Genomic DNA, 19,839 nt, shown 5'->3' on the forward strand with positions numbered 1-19,839 from the left:
CACCACAACCCTCACCCCACTAACATAGTGCTAGACATTAAAATACCAATTCACATGCGCACAGACACACAAAAACACGCACACACGCACACACACACACACACACACACACACACACAGAGAGAGAGAGAGAGCGAGAGAGAAATGGCTCTGAGCACTATGGGACTTATCATCTGAGGCCATCAGTCCCCTAGAACGTAGAACTACTTAAACCTATCTAACCTAAGGACATCACACACAGCCATGCCCGAGGTAGGATTCGAACCTGCGACCGTAGCGGTCGCGCGGTTCCAGACTGAAGCGCCTAGAACCGCTCGTCCACAACGGCCGGCTAGAGCGAGAGAGAGAGAGGGGGGGGGGGGTAAAAGATATCGCTCACAAACACACTTTCCACAATTGGCAAAAATATTCAGCAATTCGCAACAAGAGTCAAAACATAACACGAAGAAATAATGTGTTCATATCCTCAATGCTGTGCCAGTAAAATCTCGAAAGACTGGAAGCAGAAGTGCAACTCTTAAGCCAGCAAAGCAAGCACACATGTAGAGCAGCATCTACGTTATGGAAAGTCAGAAAGTGCCAGAACGCTTTCTTGCCTCAAAGTACTGTATAGCCTGTAAGGCAAGCAATTCGTATCCATTTTAGGCCACTGATGATGCGTACTGGCCGCGCGGACTGACCGCGGGGTTTCAGGCGTCATGCCACGGATTGCGCGGCCCCTCCCGCCGGAGGTTCGAGTCCTCCCTCGGGCATGAGTGTGTGTATTGTTCTTAGCATAAGTTAATTTAAGTAATGAGTAAGTCTCGGAACTAATGGCCTGAGCAGTTTGGTCCCTTAGGAATTCACACATATTTGAACATTTTTTGACGTGTTTCAAAAAATAAAAGCGAAGGGTTTGCGGCATGATAAAACCGATTTTACTCAGTTGCACATGGACGGGACGAGTCTGAATATTATCAGCATAAAATTAATTACGTAAGTTTACTTTTTTCGAGGTGGAAAAGAAAAACTTTATTGTCTACCTCTAGTAAGCAATCAGTAACCCCTTGACTGTGTGTCTCTGAATCGTAAACTGTAAGCTAACTTTGTTGACATCTGACATGACACGAGGTAGAGACGGGCGAGTGACGTCGGCGCACCCTGTGTTGCAGTGGCGGTGGTGGTGGCGTTCTTCATCTGCTGGGCGCCGTTCCACGCGCAGCGGCTGCTCGCCGTCTACGCCTACAGCTCCGAGTCGCTGCGGTCGTCGGCAACTTTCGTCACCATCTACCAGGTCCTCACCCACATCTCGGGCGTTTTCTACTTCCTCGGCACCGCAATCAACCCGCTGCTCTACCACATCATGTCGCACAAGTTCCGGCAGGCGTTCAAGGTGAGCTCCACACGCCGCACTCACCACTAGCGACAGAGTCCGGCAGGATCGTGCTATTGTTCCATTACTTGGATGACAGAATGAGGGTGATTACGTACCTCCATGGCCACCTGCGAAATAGTACAAAATTCATGTTGTTGTTGTTGTTGTTCTTGTGATCTTCACTCCGATCTCTTCACGCTAGGCTACCCTGTGCAAGCCTCTTCATCTCTACATGACTCCTGCGACACATGACCATTTGAACCTGGTAGCTGCATTCATCTCTTGGTCCCCTCAAAAACTTTTAGCCCCCACGCTTCCCTCCATACCAAATTGGAAATTCCTTGATGACTCAGCGTGGCCCTTTCAGCCGATCCTTTCTTTTGGTCAAGTTGGGGCATAAAGATCATCTCCCTGATTCTACTCTGCTGCTCTCATCTTGTACTTTCCCCTCTTTGGGGAAGTGTGAGGTGGGAGTTTGTAGCCTTTCGGCTTTTACTCCCCTGTGAACGTGTGTGTGTGATTTTTCTATAGTTTTTTGGTGTCTGTGATTATGTGATGATTGTTCCGTCTGTGTCTGGTACTTGCCTGAGGTAGGCGAGATGGTTGGTGTTATATAGGAAGGAACAGGATTAGGGGTTGGGTGTTGGGATTTTCTCTTCGACTTAATCGTCGAAGATCGTCATAGTCCCTGATTCTACGTAGTATGTTCTCATTAGTCACGCAATGTAACTAGCTAATCGCTAACACATTTCTGTCTCTCCACCTTTCAACAGCTTATATTCTCTTCTTGTCTAAACTGTTTATTGTCCACGTTTCACTTCCACACAAGGCTGTACTCCAGACAAAGAACTTCAAAAAAGATTTCCTAACATTTCAATTTATATTCGATGTTAAAAAATTTGTGTTTTTCAGAAATAATTTTCTTGCTGTTTTTTTTCTAGTGTCCGCCCCGATAGCTGAGTGGTCTGAGTTAATCGATCAACAACTAACCTAAGCGGATGTCTTACGTCGTCCGACCCGAGCAGATGCAACGAACAAAAGCGAACAAAATGAGATTTAAAAAAATAAAAAAAAGTTGTCAGCGCCGCGGTCTGTCACGCCAAGGGGCCCGGGTTCGATTCCTGGCTGGGTCGGAGATTTTCTCCGCTCAGGGACTGGGAGTTATGTTGCCCTCCTTTCATCTTCATCGGTGGAAGGCAACGGGAAACGATCACTGGAATCACTTCCCTAGACGCTCATGCGGTGGACCTCTCTGATGAGGCTTACCCCATGACATGACCTGCCGTAAGGCAGGACACAAAGTTTTTTTTTTTTTCTAGTCAGTATTTTCCATCCTCTCTACTCCGACGGCCGTCAGTTATTTTGCTGCCCAAGTAACAAAACTTATCTACTACTTATAGTGTCTCATTTCCTAATCTAATTCCCTCAGCAGCAACTGATTAAATTCAGTTACATACCGTCACCCTTGTTTAATATTTGTTCATTATTTTTTTTGGGGGGGGGGGGGACATTAGTCTTGACTGGTTTGATGCGACCCGCCACAAATTCCTCTCCTATGCTAACCTTTCCTTCTCACAGTAGCGCTTGCAACCTACATCCTCAATTATTTGCTGGAAGCATCCCAATTTCTGCATTTTACAGTTTTTACCCTCTACAGCTCCCTCTAGAACCACGGAAGTTGTTCCCTGCTATATTGACACATGTCCTATCGTCCTGTCATTCATCTTGTCAGTGTTTTCGGTATAATCTATCCACGCCGATTCTGCGGAGAAGATCTTCATCTCTTACCTTATACGTCTACCTAATTTTCAACATTCTTCTGTAGCAACACATCTCAAAACTACTATTCTCTTCTGATTTGGTTTTCCAACAATCCATGTTTCGCTACAGCAAAATGCCGTGCTCAAAACTTCATTCTCAGAAAATTTCTTCCTCAACTAAGACCAATACTAGCAGACTTCTCTTGGCCAGCAATGCTCATCTTATAACATCTTTTGAAGACACTATCCATTCCGTTCAATTGCTCTTCCAAGTCATTTGCTGCGTCTAACAGAATGTCACTGACAATCCTCAAAGTTTTTATTTCTTCTCTTGAACTTGCCTCCTCTCAAGTTTTCTTTGGTCCTTTACTGCTAGCCCAATAAACAGAGTAACATCGAGAATGGACTACAACACTGTCTCACACCCTTCTCACGTACTGCTTGCCTTTCATATCCTTTGACTGTTTTACCCGCCGGCTGGTTTCACTGAAAGGTGTATTACCATTTGTTTATTCTCTTATCTAGGGTAGGTTGTGCGGTCAGAATTACGTTGCGTGTTCCTACATTTCTCCAGAGCTCAGACTAAACTCCCCCGAAGACGCATTATACCATACCTTCCATGCATCCCTAAATAATTTGCGTCAGTATTTTCAACCATCATTTATTAAACTGATAGTTCGGTAATATTCGCACCTGTCAGCACCTGCTGTCTTTGGAATCATAGATTTGTAAAAAAAAATTCTGTTCTGTACCTAATACCAGACAAAGGAACATTATCTTGAATAGATGGCATATCTGGTGTATGAAACACGCAATAATATGTAACCTAGAATGTAAAATGTAGTTCCTCGATGAGACAGAGTACGAAGAAGTAAGAAAGAAAGATAAGGCTTTAACGTACCTTCGACGGCGAGGCTATGAAAAACGGAACACGAAATCGGATTTAGAAAGGAAGAGGAAAGTATCGGCCATGCGAGAACCTAAATACAAGGTCTAAAATGTGTAGTCCTCACGATAACAATAGCAGGTTTTTTTTTGGGGGGGGGGGGGCATTAGTGTGCAAAATAGTTAAGGTCATAGAGTAGCGTTGGGCTTTCTTAATCATGAGGCTATGTGGATAAACGTAAGAAAATCTCAGCCCATGTGCGCAATTCGGACGCCATATTACAGGACCGTTGCTAGACAAGTCGTGCACAAGCGGCAAGAAGCTTTTTTGCAAATAAATGTAATCTAGAGAGTAATCATCCAGAAGGAAATAGAAGACATAAGACGTATTGCTTATAACAATCCGCCATGTAATATTAAGTATATCTAAAAAAAAGGTCTAGTGTTAAAATACATGAATTGTAATTACAAATCTTTCCGCTACTAGTTGCATAGCGTCCACCAGGTCAGTCAACAGAATAACTAGCGAGATCTGTTATAAATTTGAGCAACTCCTTACATTTAAAAACTAACAGTGGTATGGGGCTCTGTGAATCAGTCTTCGTGGGGCTTTCTGAGTCGGAATATAATATGTATTAGGTATTTATTAATTTATATAACCTACTTATTAAAGTATTTATATAACCTAATTATACATAATAATCACTGAGCCTCCATTATAAAATATGTTTTTGGTAAAATTGGAGATTTGGAGCTAATGTTAGAAATGCTCCGAAGAGATGTGAGTGCACGGGAATTTTCCCCTTCAGTCTCAGCAAAATACTGTCACAGAAATTCCTTTCTTCGTCCACAACTGCTTCTCATCCTCCCAGAAATTCGGAAATTTAGAACTCAGTAACATCATCATCATCACCATTTTCTTCTGTTTTGCGAACCGCAAAGAAAACCACCGGTACCCCACGTGCGAGGAGAGAAAGAAAGGTATCCAGCTTGTCATCTTACTTCAGCAACTCATCTCCATCTTACAAGAGGGAAGAGAAAACTGCATTTTAAAAACTCTCAAAGAAAGGAGGCCAAGGTTGCAGAAAGCCGCTGGACATGCAAGAAAAACCTTCAAAATCAGAAAATGATTCTTTGTAATCATCACCTGAAGCTGCGTCCGCATAATAAAACATATCTTGTGGTTTCTGCAACATCAAATATTATGATCCTAGATCTGTAGAGAAAAGGGAATGGATCAGGTGTGATAACTGCAAGGTGTGGTTTCGCGAAATTTGTATCGGGGTTGCTCGTTGTAACCAATTCCGATGTGGAAAATGCGTGTAACAACCACTGGAACATTTAAAAAGTGTAATATTCCATATCGTGTATAAATGTGGACGAATTTACAGTGATTCACGAAACCCTACTGGCGATAAAATATCTCTACAAATTTTCAATTTTTCCGTTGTTAATCAATATTTTACGTTTAGGTACTTGCAATGAAGAAGAATAGATCCTGAAGCAATGTATCTTTATGATACAGAACTATGATCGTTTCATCATTACAATTTAACAAGCGTAATAACGTATTTCGGTCTTATAAAGTGACATACGACCGGGAGAGCTGTGTGCTGACCACATATCCGCAGCCAGTGACGCCTGTGGTCTGAGGATGACACGGCGGCCGGTCGGTGCCGTTGGGGCTTCGTGGTCTGTTCGGACGGAGTTTTAATAAGATATTCAGTCGATCATTCTTCATTTGTTGCTGCGTTACCGAAAACATCTTTGGATGTCATTATTTACTAATACACTCGTTATTATCGAAATCACTTCAGTTTTTCTATTAAGAACATTCAATAATAATTAAATGATCATAAATGATTGAGTTTTGTATGGAAAGAAAGGGAGGGTTGATCCTACAATTACTTTCAGCAATTAAGGCAACTAAAATGTCATTAATTTTTAATGTTCGTCACTCAAAGATATTATAACAAAGACTATGGTCCATTACTATACTTTGATACAATCATTCAATCTTCGTACGCTTTTACTTTCACAAAGCTAAGTGACCAGTTCCGTTCTCATATTCAGTTTGACGTCCCTTCGTATAGTTCTCAAATCCTAATATCGGTTACTGGGCATCTAACAGAATTTAATACTGAGTGCTACTTTTTCTCGCGCACACAATTCCTCAGATATTCTTAGTCTGTGACCTTACAGCAAAAGTCCGTCCCGTATAAATTAACTATAGTCAATTTTCTTGCAGTTTAACAAAAGTGTCCTGATCCCTTCCTTAGCATATCACACGGAAATGCCAGCAATATTGCACGCCGCAGCTACAAAGACTTATTCAGAGCGCAAAAAACAGACAAGAAAGCTATCACGTCTTCCCGATATGAAAATAAGCCTGATAATATTGTTCTCAATTAAAAGATCGGTTATACCTACCAGCAGTCCAACTTGTACAGTGACTGTACGTAGGAAGTTTAAAAGTATTGGATACAGTGGCCGAGCGGCTCCTCATAAGCAACGTATTTCTGTAACTAGTGCTAAGCGATGATTGAGATGGTGCAAACAGGGACGCCTCTGAACTGTGGACGATAGGAAACGAGTGATTTGGTGTGATGAATCACGCTATACGCTGTTGCAGTCCAATGGAAGGGTTTGAGATTGGCGAATACCTCGACAGCGTTATCTGCAGACGAGTGTAGTGACAACAATGAAATACAGAGGAGGTCGTTTTACGGTATGTGCGTGATTAGTGTGTGGTCCTCTTATTGTGCTTAAGAAAAATCAAGATACGTAAGGATGTTCACACATTTCACTGTGTTCTACATACAGTAGAGAACAGTTCAGAGACGATGATTCTATCAGCATGACAATGCGCCCTGTAATATAGCAGCATCTGTGAGGCAACAGTTTCTGAACAAGAACATTCTTGAAATGGACTTGCCCGTCCAGAGACGTGACGTGAACGGAATGGAACACTTCTGAGATGAGTTAGAACGTGACTTCGCTCCAGACGCAGTGTCCAACATCAGTAGCTTCTTTCGTTCCTGGCGTTATCCCGTTTTTCATGACGGTGGTATAGGGTGACCTGATGCACTTCCCGACCCCCTTCTGGGCGCGGGTTTGAACCGTCGTCCTGCCGAATGCGAATCCAGTGTGCTCGCCACCGCGCCACCTCGGTCGGTGACAGCACTGGTGAGCGCCGGAACAGCTGACGCCAGCGTCACGAAATGTTGACACAGCTTTTGTTCTCCCACTCGGCGCGAGCGGGCAGACCACTCCGTTATTGGCTTCCATCCTGCCAACCAACTCGTCTCCACATGACAAATACAGAAAAATAGGTCACGGCCAGACAGTACCAGAATTGGTATAAAAACGTCCCGATCGTTTGCTGGACATCAAATGTCAATTTGCAACGCTGTTGCTAGGTTACAAAAGATTCCCTTCTGCAGTATGGTAGTAGTCGGAAAGAAAGGTAACGGTTAGCACTAAAGACACTGGGAAGGTTTGAAAAAATAAACATCATTATTTTTGAAAACTGAGGAAACAAATCGACTTTTTTTAACATCTTTTGTATCTAGACACTCTGCTCATATAGAATCTCTTCGCGTGTAGATGATGCTCATCTTTCAGCTGTATTTTTACCACTGAAGGCAAGACATTCATCTGAAGTAAGATTAGAACTCAGCGATGTTCAATAATTCTGTAATGAAACTCACCTTAGCAATTGCAGCGCTTTAGTCATATGTGTATTCTGGAGCTTTATCGTGGTGAAAGAACAGATATCGAACTTGCACGGATATTTTTAAAACTCTTCGCGATTTGATAAATGCATTGTTTGCGTATGTCTTCCCTATGATTATGTATGAGCTTTGACCACGACTGCCGAGTAAGGTTGCCAAAGTGTTTGAGACACCGGATTTTTCTCCTGGAGGAGCTTGATTCAAATCCCCCGTAACAATTTCTTACAAGGGAACCTCCCCATCGCACCCCCCTCAGATTTAGTTATAAGTTCGCACAGTGGATAGGCCTTGAAAAACTGAATACAAAAAAATGGTTCAAATGGCTCTGAGCACTATGGGACTCAACTGCTGAGGTCATTAGTCCCCTAGAACTTAGAACTAGTTAAACCTAACTAACCTAAGGACATCACAAACATCCATGCCCGAGGCAGGATTCGAACCTGCGACCGTAGCGGTCTTGCGGTTCCAGACTGCAGCGCCTTTAACCGCACGGCCACTTCGGCCGGCTACTGAATACAGATCAATCGATAAAACAGGAAGAAGTTGTGTGGAACTATGAAAAAAATAAGCAAATCATACAAACTGAGTAGTCCATGTCCAAGATAAGCAACATCAAGGAGACTGTGAGCTCAGGAGCGCCGTGGTTCCGTGGTTAGCGTGAGGAGCTGCGGAACAAGAGGTCTTTGGTTCAAGTCTTCCCTCCAGTGAAAAGTTTAATTTTTTATTTTCAGACAATTATTATCTGTTCGTACGTCTGTCTGATGCGAGGTAACTGCGCCGTAGTATGGGGACGCTACACCTAAACGGAAAAATTTGAAAACGTTTAACCCAAAGAAATACCATCAGATTAAAGCCACAGTATTTCCTCTTCGTGTTCTTCGTACGGATCGTCAACAATCTCATCATCTGGTACACACAGCCCCGCAGCAATCAGCAAGGTATCGTCATCACCACACGTACTGTTTATCAACAAATGTAGGAAATAATCATACAGATGTTCGACAATCGTTCGATCCCTTAAGGAACTTTCCGATTCCTTACAGTTCGGAAAATATTCATTACCTCGCATCGGACGGACGGACGGACGGATAATAAATTGTCTGAAAATAAAAAAATTAACGTTTCACTTCAGGGAAGACTTGAACCAAGGACCTCTCGTTCCGTAGCTCCTCACGCTAACCACGGGACCACAGCGCTCCTGAGCTCACGCGATCCTTGATGTTGCATATCTTGTACATAGACTGCACAGTTTGTATATTTTGCTTATTTTTTTCATAGTTCCACACAACTTCTTCCTGTTTTCTCGATTGATCTATGTTCAGTTTTTCAAGGCCTATCCACTGTGCCAACTTATAACTAAATCTGAGGGGGGTGCGATGGGGAGGTTCCCTTGTTAGTACTGGTTATGCTTAGTTTCCTTAAATCTATTGAGGCAAATATCAGGGTGGTACTCCAAGCAAGGTAACGGTCGACTTTCTTCATTTTTTTGTTGTCCACTTGATTATGCTCCATCTGCAGTGATCTTGAAGTTAGCAAAATGTTAAGCTATGTCCTTCTCACATTCCTGAACGTGCAGAATAGAAATTTTGTCACCAACATACTAGTGCATTGACGCCTGAAGTCAAAGTGACTATGATTTTCCGCTATGTGATCTGCAGATTGTGAATGTCATTACATTGTTAGCAAAAACAGGTGCCATTACAAAGTGTTATGAATTACGTACACAGGATTCATAGGTATCTGAAAAATTTGCATTCGGTATCTGGAATGAACTCGACATGAAGCTTTAGAGAAATAAACACAGGAACATTTCGCTTGTTTGCGACGTCAAAGCTCAAAAAGCACAATTTTTCTTTAAAAGAAAAACAAATGATACCCATACTTTAGATCTGTGCTGCGCTTGACAGCATTCACGAGTCTCTGTTGTAATAAATTATTCTGTGGTAATTTCGCGAAATGGCTGCCTGGAACGTCAAAATGAAAGTGTCCCGCAAAATTCCGAGTTAGGAGTCATAACATGCAGCAAATTAGACATTTATCACCCTCTGAAATGTTTATAGGGACTAAATTCTTCATTTTTATACATTTTGGGTCAATCTTTTTAATCTTTGTTTGTCCTTAGGGAAATTAAAACATTAACCTGAAACAGTAATTCACCAGTCCACAGTAACTCTATAACTACTTAAAATAAGCACAATGTTTTGGAAATCTTAATAATAATAACAAGGAAATAAATTAGGCTGTCATATTTATCGTATCTGCAGGTCCCCATTCTATAGGGGTAGCGTTCCTGATTAATAAAGCAAGCGTCCCAGGCTCTCGGGTTTGATCCCAGCGACTGTCTCATTTTCAGTGGAAAACATCAGCCATGGCAAGCTAAGACGTACAGGAGTCACCATCGCTCTGCCAACGGTCTTCCCAAAGAGGGCACCGTCTTGACCTAGAGGTGGGAAGCTCGCATCAAAAAAGGCGGAAGAATCAACAGACCGAGAATGCGGAAGGCAACAGAAACCGCCGTATTAAAGATAGATCATACGTATTCATTAAACATGTGGCCTATAGTTGAAAAGGTGTAATGATGATCTCTCCATTGGCAAAAGTTTCTGGACAATCCCCCAGTCCGATGTCTGTGAGGCGACTGCAAGGGGAAGGTGATCATACTGCATACTGAATGACAAACTAATCTGAGCGTGGAATATCAAACGATTGGTTCAAATGGCTCTGAGCACTATGGGACGATGATCATGAAATGAAATTTAGTGAGACGAGTGTGCTTGCCAGGACATCGCATTATTATACACATATGTATAGGGAAGTCATAGAGATCCAGAAACACCAAAATACAGTAATTTTAATAGAAAAGAGGAAGGCTTAAAGTTAGACAAGATACGGCGGTCAACTTTGCACCAACGATTTGACAATCGATTACCTTCAATCGAGAATAACGACGTTACTCAGAGAGAGACTTACAGTCGGCCCCACGTGACGTATGGTGGCGCCCTCTATGCGCTCTATATAAACGGCACCTCCACGACCTGGCAGCCAGGATTCCTGGCTCTGAGCACTATGGGACTCAACTGCTGAGGTCATTAGTCCCAGGATTCCTCAGATGCAGATTACAGAGAGCCACAGATGAGCTCTGCGACTGGGCAAGGAAACGGCGCCTCGCATTTAACGGAGCAAAGACGCAAGCCATTGCAATCAGCAGAAGAAAATTCTCAGTGAACCTACCTCCCATAGAAGCACGCGACACCGCTGTTCCCTGGAGCAAGACAGCACTCTGTCTAGGATAAACTTAGAGAGACGCCTTACGTGGAAGCTACATGTAAACAACATCAAAAACAAAGCAATGGGCAGACTGAGGACCCCCTACCCACTTCTCAACCCCAACTCTGCACTCCCGCAAGAGCTGGGCATCAAACTATACCTCTGTGCAGCTGGTCCTGGTGGAGGTTCGAGTCCTCCCTTGGGCGTGGGTGTGTGTGTTTGTCCTTAGGATAATTTAGGTTAAGTAACGTGTAAGCTTAGGGACTGATGACTTTAGCAGTTAAGTCCCATAAGATTACACACACACACACACACACACACACACACACACACACACACACAAAAACTATACCTCGCACTGGTGCGGTCCATCCTCGAGTACACTGCAGTACTGTGGGGTAACGCAGCAGAGCAACACATCGGCATCCTGCAAAGAGTGCAGAACTGGGCGCTGGAAAGGGCCCTGCACCTCCCTTAAAACTTCTCAACTGAAGAACTGCACGAGCTGGCCAGAGTCCCTGGTCTTTGAAGAGGTTCAGACACGCAGCGCAGAACTTCTACGAGAAGACCGCAGCAGTCGAGAACCCCCTCATTGCTGTACTTGGCCACCGTGAGCACCTCAGCGAGCACACGAGGTAGCCAGACCTACTATGGAGATGAAGTCAAAAACAAGACAAAATCCCTTTCCTGAATCCCATCCCAATGTAGAAACTCCCAACTAAATGCAAATAATGTGCGCATATAAATATTTACATAACCACTCCTCAGAAGAAAAGTCTCCCCTAACAATGGTGAGCGTGAATGTGTCTGAATGGATTAGTGAATGTGTATATAGGAAAAAAACCTCTAACACAGAAGACTAACCAAAACACCGACAAAGTATTGTCAAAGAAGCCAATCAATAAATTTAGGTATAACTAGCACTTGTGTTCTAAGATTTGTTTAAAGGAATACCTTGTAAGACGTCGCGGTCTCCTGACCTTCATTGCTTGCATGTTCCGCCCTCACAATCATGTTCCGCACATCAAGACACTTCATTCGAACCCAAACTCGATAAGATAAAGTCAATGTTGTATAAATTCATGTAAACGATATGCAATTGACAAGTGAGCGCACCGTGGTTGAAATACTCGAGGCTGGCGTCCACACATACGTTCCAGACATGACGGTCACAGAGGCTTTTAGTTCGGGAGAGAGGCTGCACAGCGGGACGCCAGGCCCTTCAGAGGACGACCCAGCCCACGTCAGCCGATGGGCCCGAGTGAAAAGGGGGAACGACCCCGTGTTCGGCTTAAAAGCAAATTCCGCTACATTGTGTGGGAGCGGCCAGCCTACGCATTCTTTACACATAGCACGCAGTTTCAGAGATTTTCACAGGGAGACAGCAAACGCCAAACGCCAAAGCTACAAGCTTCCGGATTGGTCGTCTTAAACGAAACGTCATTCTCCCGTTTTAGAAGAGCAATGCTGATTGGCAGACGATATTTCTGATGCCTTGAGCTGAAGGAATAATGGAAGAGACCGAAAGATATACCCCTTCACGTCTGGCATGGAGAGGCGCCGTTCCGTTGTCGGTCTTGGAGCGAGAACACGTAACGAGAGCATGCGCTCTCGTACGTGTACTCGAAAGAGCGAGGAACAAGTCTCTCCTCAGTACTTCACTGGGAAAGCACCTCTGTCGAGAGCGAATCAAAGGGCTACTCTATATTGAGTCCTTGCGATTAAGCGTTGTTCACTGTGTTGGCTGACACACTTATTGTGCGGTGTGAACGGACAGAGTTTTAGTTAAAGGCCTGCGAGCGAATTTTGAGTGGCATCGCGGTGGACTGGTTATCTGACCGGTGTACCACGCCAATAGTTAGACTAGGGGCGAATAGGAATCCTTGACTTCATCAAGGCATAGGGAGAGTTTGATTGGCGAAGGTCAATCCAGATAGAACGAGAGTTATCTTATTTGTCGGCAGCGAGCGGCGCAGGCAGCAGTCATCGTAATTTACGGTATTGTGCGCTACAGCTATTGCAAGCCCCATATTTCCTCCACAACAGTACACTTCACTGCATTTCACACGCGACAGCCTCGAACGTACCTAGCAACATTCTAAAGGATAATTATTCAAGTTGAGTAGACGCGCCTCTCAGCCATTCTGTCAAGGCAACAAGCATCTTAAACTTTGTATAGAAATTTCATTAGCGAATCCTATCCTTGAAAGGTAACTTCACATTCCGAAAAGAACCAGGATATAACTTGTTCAATTCATAACTAAAAGTGTCATTGTGATTTCTCCGAATTTTTGCAAAAATAAATAATAACTTTCGTTAGTTTCATGTTTTTCTTACACTAACTAGCACTACTCCAGTACCCATGTATCCCACTAGTTACGTAAGAAACTTTGTGAATTTTTGTGTCGTTTCCTTACAGTGGACGACTCTAGAAGATATTTATTGCTGAAAGTTTTTCAGGTATTTCTCTTTAGAACGTTAGGAGCGTCTGTCTGACTTCTGTAGTAGCGTGGGGGTGGAAACTGCATCTTGTAGAAGCCACAGAGTAAAGGGTACATATCAGATTAATCCGTTGCGCAGAATAACATAATAATAGATCAACCCCACACATCAGAACCTTAACAGCTCACACTGTGCCGTCCCAGGGAAGAGAGAAGAATCCTCCTCATCAGAAAGAAGGTGCTTGCCTGGCAGCCTGTCGTTGACTCAAATCGTAAGATGTTGCCCGCAGTTGGTAACGAAACGTCAGAAGCAGGTTTTATAGATCGGCGACGGCCACTCAGCCCGCAAGTTTTAACTAATGATTGACCTTTATTGTCAACATAAGCATTGAATACAACAAGGAATTGTCAAATAATAAACAACCGATTGTTTTATGGAGGTGGTTTCACGTTGGGTCCACTGGTACACATTGTTTTCAACCTGCCATCATTTTATGTGGAAACAAGCCCAGAAACATTTCCACGGCAAATAGGAATGTTTGGCAGCCAAGAGTGCGAGTTTAATACTTTTATTTTATTTCCTCGTGGAAATTATTTATCAAACAACTTATCGCTCCCAGAAACATGAGCAACTTATACCTCGATGGGAGATTCACGGCTTCCATTAACATTTAGTCCTACCCCTTCAGAGAAGTCATGTACAATTTGCTGATCCGTATGACGCAAACTACCTTATTTATGAGTTTATCATGACAGGTTCATCTTCATTGTCGTCATAATCATCTTAATGAACTGCATTTTCAGTGAGCAGTACAGAACATGGCAAAGAAGTCGAAGTTCCCGGAGAACGTGCCTTACGGAGAACATTTACAGTAAGTAGCATCCACAGAGTCATTTTCTGACTCCGATGTCTCTGCATCCAAATCACTCGGAATTTCTTCTTCTAAAGGACAGACGTCTGGATCAAGAATGACGTCTCGAAACATCCAGGAACTCATAATGACTAAAACAAACTGTAGCCCTAGTAACAAGCAAACAATGAGCGTAAAATTTAATAAACTTACATCCAGTTAAAATATTAATTATAAACGAACCTACAGCTCCAGTGGCTTCCTGTCGAAAACACAAAAGCTGTAGAACAAATTTACGTTACAGTAGTCACGTCGGTGATCTCCTGAATATGATCACTGTGCACACCCCGTACGTCAAGTAAATAACGTAACAAAAATTTGCAGACACAAATCTCCTACAATCACTGGGCAAACACTCCACACCGGCTGTTACTTTGAACGCTGTAAGCGACTGCTGCACTACACTACATTAGTAGAAGTACCTTAGAGTATAGCTTGGAGTTTCTGCCTTGCAAAAATATAGCTGGTTTCACGCAAATGGTTTGAGACAGAAACCACTGGGGCTCAAAGGTTTAAACACTATGACGGATGGGAATGTAGGTTATTACTACTAGGGGCTTTCAACAAGCAATGCAACACTTTTTTCTGACAGCAGGTTAGTTATATTCAGGATTTCAATACACCATATCATCATCCACTCCTCTGGCTACAAAACCCCATTTTTCAACATAATCTCCGGTCAATGCGACGGCCTTATGCCATCTTACTGGGAGGGCGTTTATGCCTACATGGTACCACACTACTTGTCGACGGTCGGAGCCAATGTCTTGCTGCATAAATAACCTCCCCATCGTCCACGTACTGCTTCCAGCGGAGTGCATCGTTCATAGGACAAAAAAGATATCACTCGAAAGGTGTGAGTTTCGCACTGTAGGGTGGATGAGAAAGAACAGTCCAATGAAGTTTTGTGAGCTTCTCTCTGGTGCGCAAGCTTTTGTGAGGCCTCTCATTGTAATGGAGAAGAAGATGTTCGTTTGCATCAGTATATCATCTCGAATGAGAGTGTCCGAACGTTGTAACATCGAAGGAGTCACGGCTGCGTGCGACTGGCCAGCACATGGAAGATCGGACAGGTTTGCGTCATGGTGACAGACGCCACGCCCAGCAGCTCAACGAGGTTTTGTTGACTGGCAGGTCCCTATAGACTAATGCAAGCGCCTATGAATATCTGCGATGCTCTGGTTTTCTGCCAAAAGAATCTCAATGACAGCTCTCTGCCTGGAATACACCGTCGTTACGCACACCATTTTGAAGGCTATGTCTAGGGCCGGGAACCATCGGAACATCATGAAATTATAGGTGCTTAAGCAGGAATAGTCTACGATGTCCCACAACAAATTCCGTTTTTCTTTTTTTTCAACCGAAGTTGGTCGAGAAAAAAATGTGCTGCACTACTCATTAAACGCCCTTGGCAGTTAAGCTAAAGTACATGGACTATGGAGAGAATTGAAGATATCTAAAAAAAGATAGTAAGAGATAAGAATGAATATAAATATGATGATATGTGCCTCTTCGTGACTGCTGAGGGTTATTAGCGTTGATACATACAGCGAGTACACGCACCACATTTAGTTACCTATATTCTGTTACCATACTACTTCTATGTGGTCCTGCGAGCATAGCTCATCCACTGAGGATCTCCCTTTCCAGTCCCATTGCTAGTGTTAACTAAGGGACATCATGCTATATTGTCAACTGGTAACAGTATTTTGCATATAGATTATTCTACAGCAACTGTTGTTTCATCTATGTCACCAATCTAATGTTAGTTCTTATGCAAACCTAAGTATCTGATTTATGACTTATGTGGGAAAAGCACTTCTTACCTATTGTTCATGTAACGTTGTAAGTTTGAATATCTGCGAGGCTGGGGACAACTAAGCACGAGTTCCACAAGCCAAACGTTGTCAATGATCACTTCACTTCCAGTACCAGACGTTCCCCTTTCACTCACATTCACTGCACTGTCCTACACCCTCTTCTGCTAATGCTGCACCTTGGGAAGCCAGCAGCGACATTTTTCCTTATTTCCTACTGGCGATCAGCTGGAAATTTCATTGGTATTTTATTGGTGTCACTTCCAGAGGACATAGATAATCCTAAGAAAACCAAGTTTTTCACGACGGAGTAAAACATTCTCGCACTTCTTGCCGTGTCTGTTCTGGGTAAAACCTCGAGCTTTCGAAGATTACTTCCATTACCTTCGCCAGGAGCAACTGACTGTTGCCACTGACGAAGAAGACGGAGGTAATCGTTGAAAGCTCGACGTTTTGCCTTGAACTGACACAGAAAGAAGTCCCAGAGTATTTTGTACATAGAGTTTACTACTGTACGCACTGAAAGAAAGTTTGTGCTGTTGCAGGAGACGCTGTCGGAGCTGTGCGGCTGGAGGCGGCGCAAGCGGCGGCCGAGGCGCGCCTACAGCGCCGTGTCGCCCGGCCACAAGGCGCCGGCGCGGTCGCTGCCGCAGCAGTGCTACCAACACCACAACCACCACCAGCAGCAGGCGGCGGCGGCAGCGCGACCCGCCGGCCGGCGAGCGGACGCTTGCGGCGAGCAGTTGGCACTCCTGCAACGCGCCACGCCACCCAGGGCCGCGAGCAATGACAGCCAAGCCACGCTCACCACATCGCTCAGCAGGATCAGCATCGGCGCAGACGAGCTGCCCGCCGCGGCCGCCGCCGCCGACCGCCGCCTAGACGCCAACGGCTGCTGCCACCACAAGCTGGAGCTCATCAGCGAGCACTACTCCAACGAACGCACCAGCGACGGCAACGCGCCCGCGGCGGCCGAGGAGCGCTCCTCCGTCAGCAGCCTCGCCAAGAAGATCCGTGACGGCACGCGCACCATCTTCAAGCGCGATGTGGCCACCTCCACTGCCTCTGCTACCCCCGCCAACGCGTCCGAGCAGCGGCCATTGCCAGAGCCCGGTCGCCGTTCGCCCAAATTACGGCACGCAGACTCGCTCCATTTGAGCATCGACAGCGCCAAGAGCACCATCAGTAACTCCAGCTTGCAAGATATGGACGAGATGGAATTCGACAGCTCCGAGTTGGCCCACTATATGGGCGAGCTTAATGAACAGGGTCTGGCTCGGTAGGAGACGCCATACATCGGCTGTCCATTCTTGAAGACCGCTAGGAGGTCATCTTCAAAAGCAACGACAAAAACCACCTAAAACTGATGTATATTGTCTCGCTAGAACACTGTTTTCTCGCTATGAAAAAGTAATTTGGCGTAGTTAAACTACTTGACGCTTTAAAGACAATGCATGTCCCACAACATTGGAAAAAATACTTTGACACATAGAGTTAGCTCACAGAAGCGGAGCATCTGAGGTTACAAGGCGTCTGAAGACGCCAACGGTCTCATCAGCCAACCAGCGTGTACGAGAAATGACGTGGAAGTAATCGAAACATAGTCGTGGGTTGTTTGATCACGTTATTTTTCCATCTTCGCTTTTCCTCAGTACAGGTGTTATAACTGCACACCCTAAACCAATCTCGCAAACATGTTTGCATTTCTCGACCATCTGTGGTTTACAAGCTGTATGAAGGAATACTTCCAGTCATTATGCAGTCTCATGTAATCGTCCTCCTCTAAACTACACTGAAAAGAGAATAGCTAGACTGCTTGCGATTCTGGGGCTGCTGTTGACAGCAACTAAATAAACTGTGAGATTGTAAATCCCGGGAAATAAGGAGAGAAAACTCAAGTAGTTGCTCCAAATGCACCTTTGAAAATTTCCCAGAACAGATGAGAATGACGAAATGAGTGAGATAGACGTGGAAATTGTAGTGTTGCATAAGCGGGGTGCTTGGATAGTTACACCAGTGTCGTGCTAAGAAATCTGCAAAATTTATGGATTAATAAAACATAATATTGTTACACCTTAACGTGAAGACGATCGTGAGAATATACTTCGTTCGAGCAGGTCACCCACGCCAATGTCTTTTCTCACCTCGTAGTCTTCGATATGCGCAAAAATTTAGCTGAATTTTTCTCAGGTACATAGCTTGGGGATTCATTTTTAATAGAGATAGTACATTTCACTACGGAAGAATCCATTTTCTTGCTTTGACTGAGGTAAATCATGTATTTCTGTGTTTATGAATCAGCCTAATCCAGGAGGTGTCCTTATATAAACTGAACAAACATGCAACTGCGAAATCTATGCTGTTCATATTACAAGGGAAGGAGTACCTCTGTCGAAGATTACACTGACTGGTTACCACTTGATAGTATGATATCATAGGCTGACAATGGACAAGTTGTCTCCATCAGTATCAACTGAATGACCTATCTGCGTACTAGACTCGTACTCGGAAGTAAGGTTCAAATGCCCAAACTACCGTTTTGGGTTGGATTTCATTGGTTTCTCGAAATAACTTAAGGTGAACAAACGGATGATTCCTTCAGCAAGGCCACAATTGGTTATCTCAATCTTCATCCATACGAGTAATTGCTCCATCGATCTCGATTCCGACAAGACATTAAACGTTAATCTTATTTTCTTCGGTGAGGATCATGTTCACACACTGTGTAGTAGATTGTATGGCTGCATTATACACTGTCCAGTCACATTAATGTGATCACCTGTCAAAATCTTGAATAAGCTCCTTTCGTAGTGCGAGACGTGCAGGAAGAAAGTCAATGAGGTTCTGAAACGTACCAACAGGGATATGGAACCATGCAGGCTCTAGTACTGAGACTAGCTACACAAGGTTTATTGTTTAAGGATCCATAGTGAAGACAGCCCGATTGAGGTGGCTCCACAAATTCTTAATTGGGTTTAAATCTGGAAAGTTTGGTGGCCAGCGGAGTACGATAAACTCATCCTGGTGCTCTTAGGACCACAAATGTAACAGCGTGTGGTGTGACCCTTTGCAGTGTCCTGCAAGTAGATGTCATCGTGTTGAGGAGGAACGAACTGCATTTAGAGGCGTACATGGCCCCCAAGATAGATGCATACTTGTGTAGATCCGTTGTGCCTCCCAGAATACCGAATTCACCCAAGTAACCTCACGTAAACATCCCCCCATACCGCAACCTTCCCTCCTGGTTGAAGTGAGTTTGCTTTCAGCCGTTTCCCGCCATTCACGCCAACGACCATCTATCCGATGGAGAATAAAACGTCATTCATCTAAAAAGGCCACCTTTCGCCACTCCGTGAACATACAGTTGCGGTATTGGCGTGCAAATTGCAAGCTTCGTCGTCTATGAACAGCAGTCAGCATGGGAGCATAAACCAGGCGCCTACCGTGGAGGCCCATACGCAGCAACGGTCGCTGAACAGTCTTCGAGGAGACACTGTTGGTACTTGGTTCATCTGGGCGATCAGCTGCTCAACAGTTGCACGTCTCGCCCGTACAAATCACCGCAGCTGTTGTTCACCCGTGTCATCTAAGGCTTGTAGCGCACTACAGTTGGCTTGGCTCCCGTTTTTGATAGAGCTTTTTTGCCATTTAAGGTACACTTTAACCTCGG

General features: G+C 44.3%; 1 protein-coding gene across 1 annotated transcript; it reads left to right on the forward strand.

Annotated features, from left to right (window-relative positions):
- The first annotated feature begins 1,100 nt into the window (after positions 1 to 1,100).
- Positions 1,101 to 18,015, forward strand: LOC126235360 (uncharacterized). The gene is made up of 3 exons (XM_049944082.1): positions 1,101 to 1,110; positions 1,152 to 1,372; positions 16,715 to 18,015. Exons 1-3 carry the CDS (start codon positions 1,101 to 1,103, stop codon positions 17,450 to 17,452), a joined length of 969 nt encoding a protein of 322 aa, XP_049800039.1. The 3' UTR covers positions 17,453 to 18,015.
- Positions 18,016 to 19,839: the final 1,824 nt, after the last annotated feature.

This window comes from Schistocerca nitens, chromosome 2 (genome assembly GCF_023898315.1).
Source record: "Schistocerca nitens isolate TAMUIC-IGC-003100 chromosome 2, iqSchNite1.1, whole genome shotgun sequence".
Taxonomy (NCBI): domain Eukaryota; kingdom Metazoa; phylum Arthropoda; class Insecta; order Orthoptera; family Acrididae; genus Schistocerca; species Schistocerca nitens.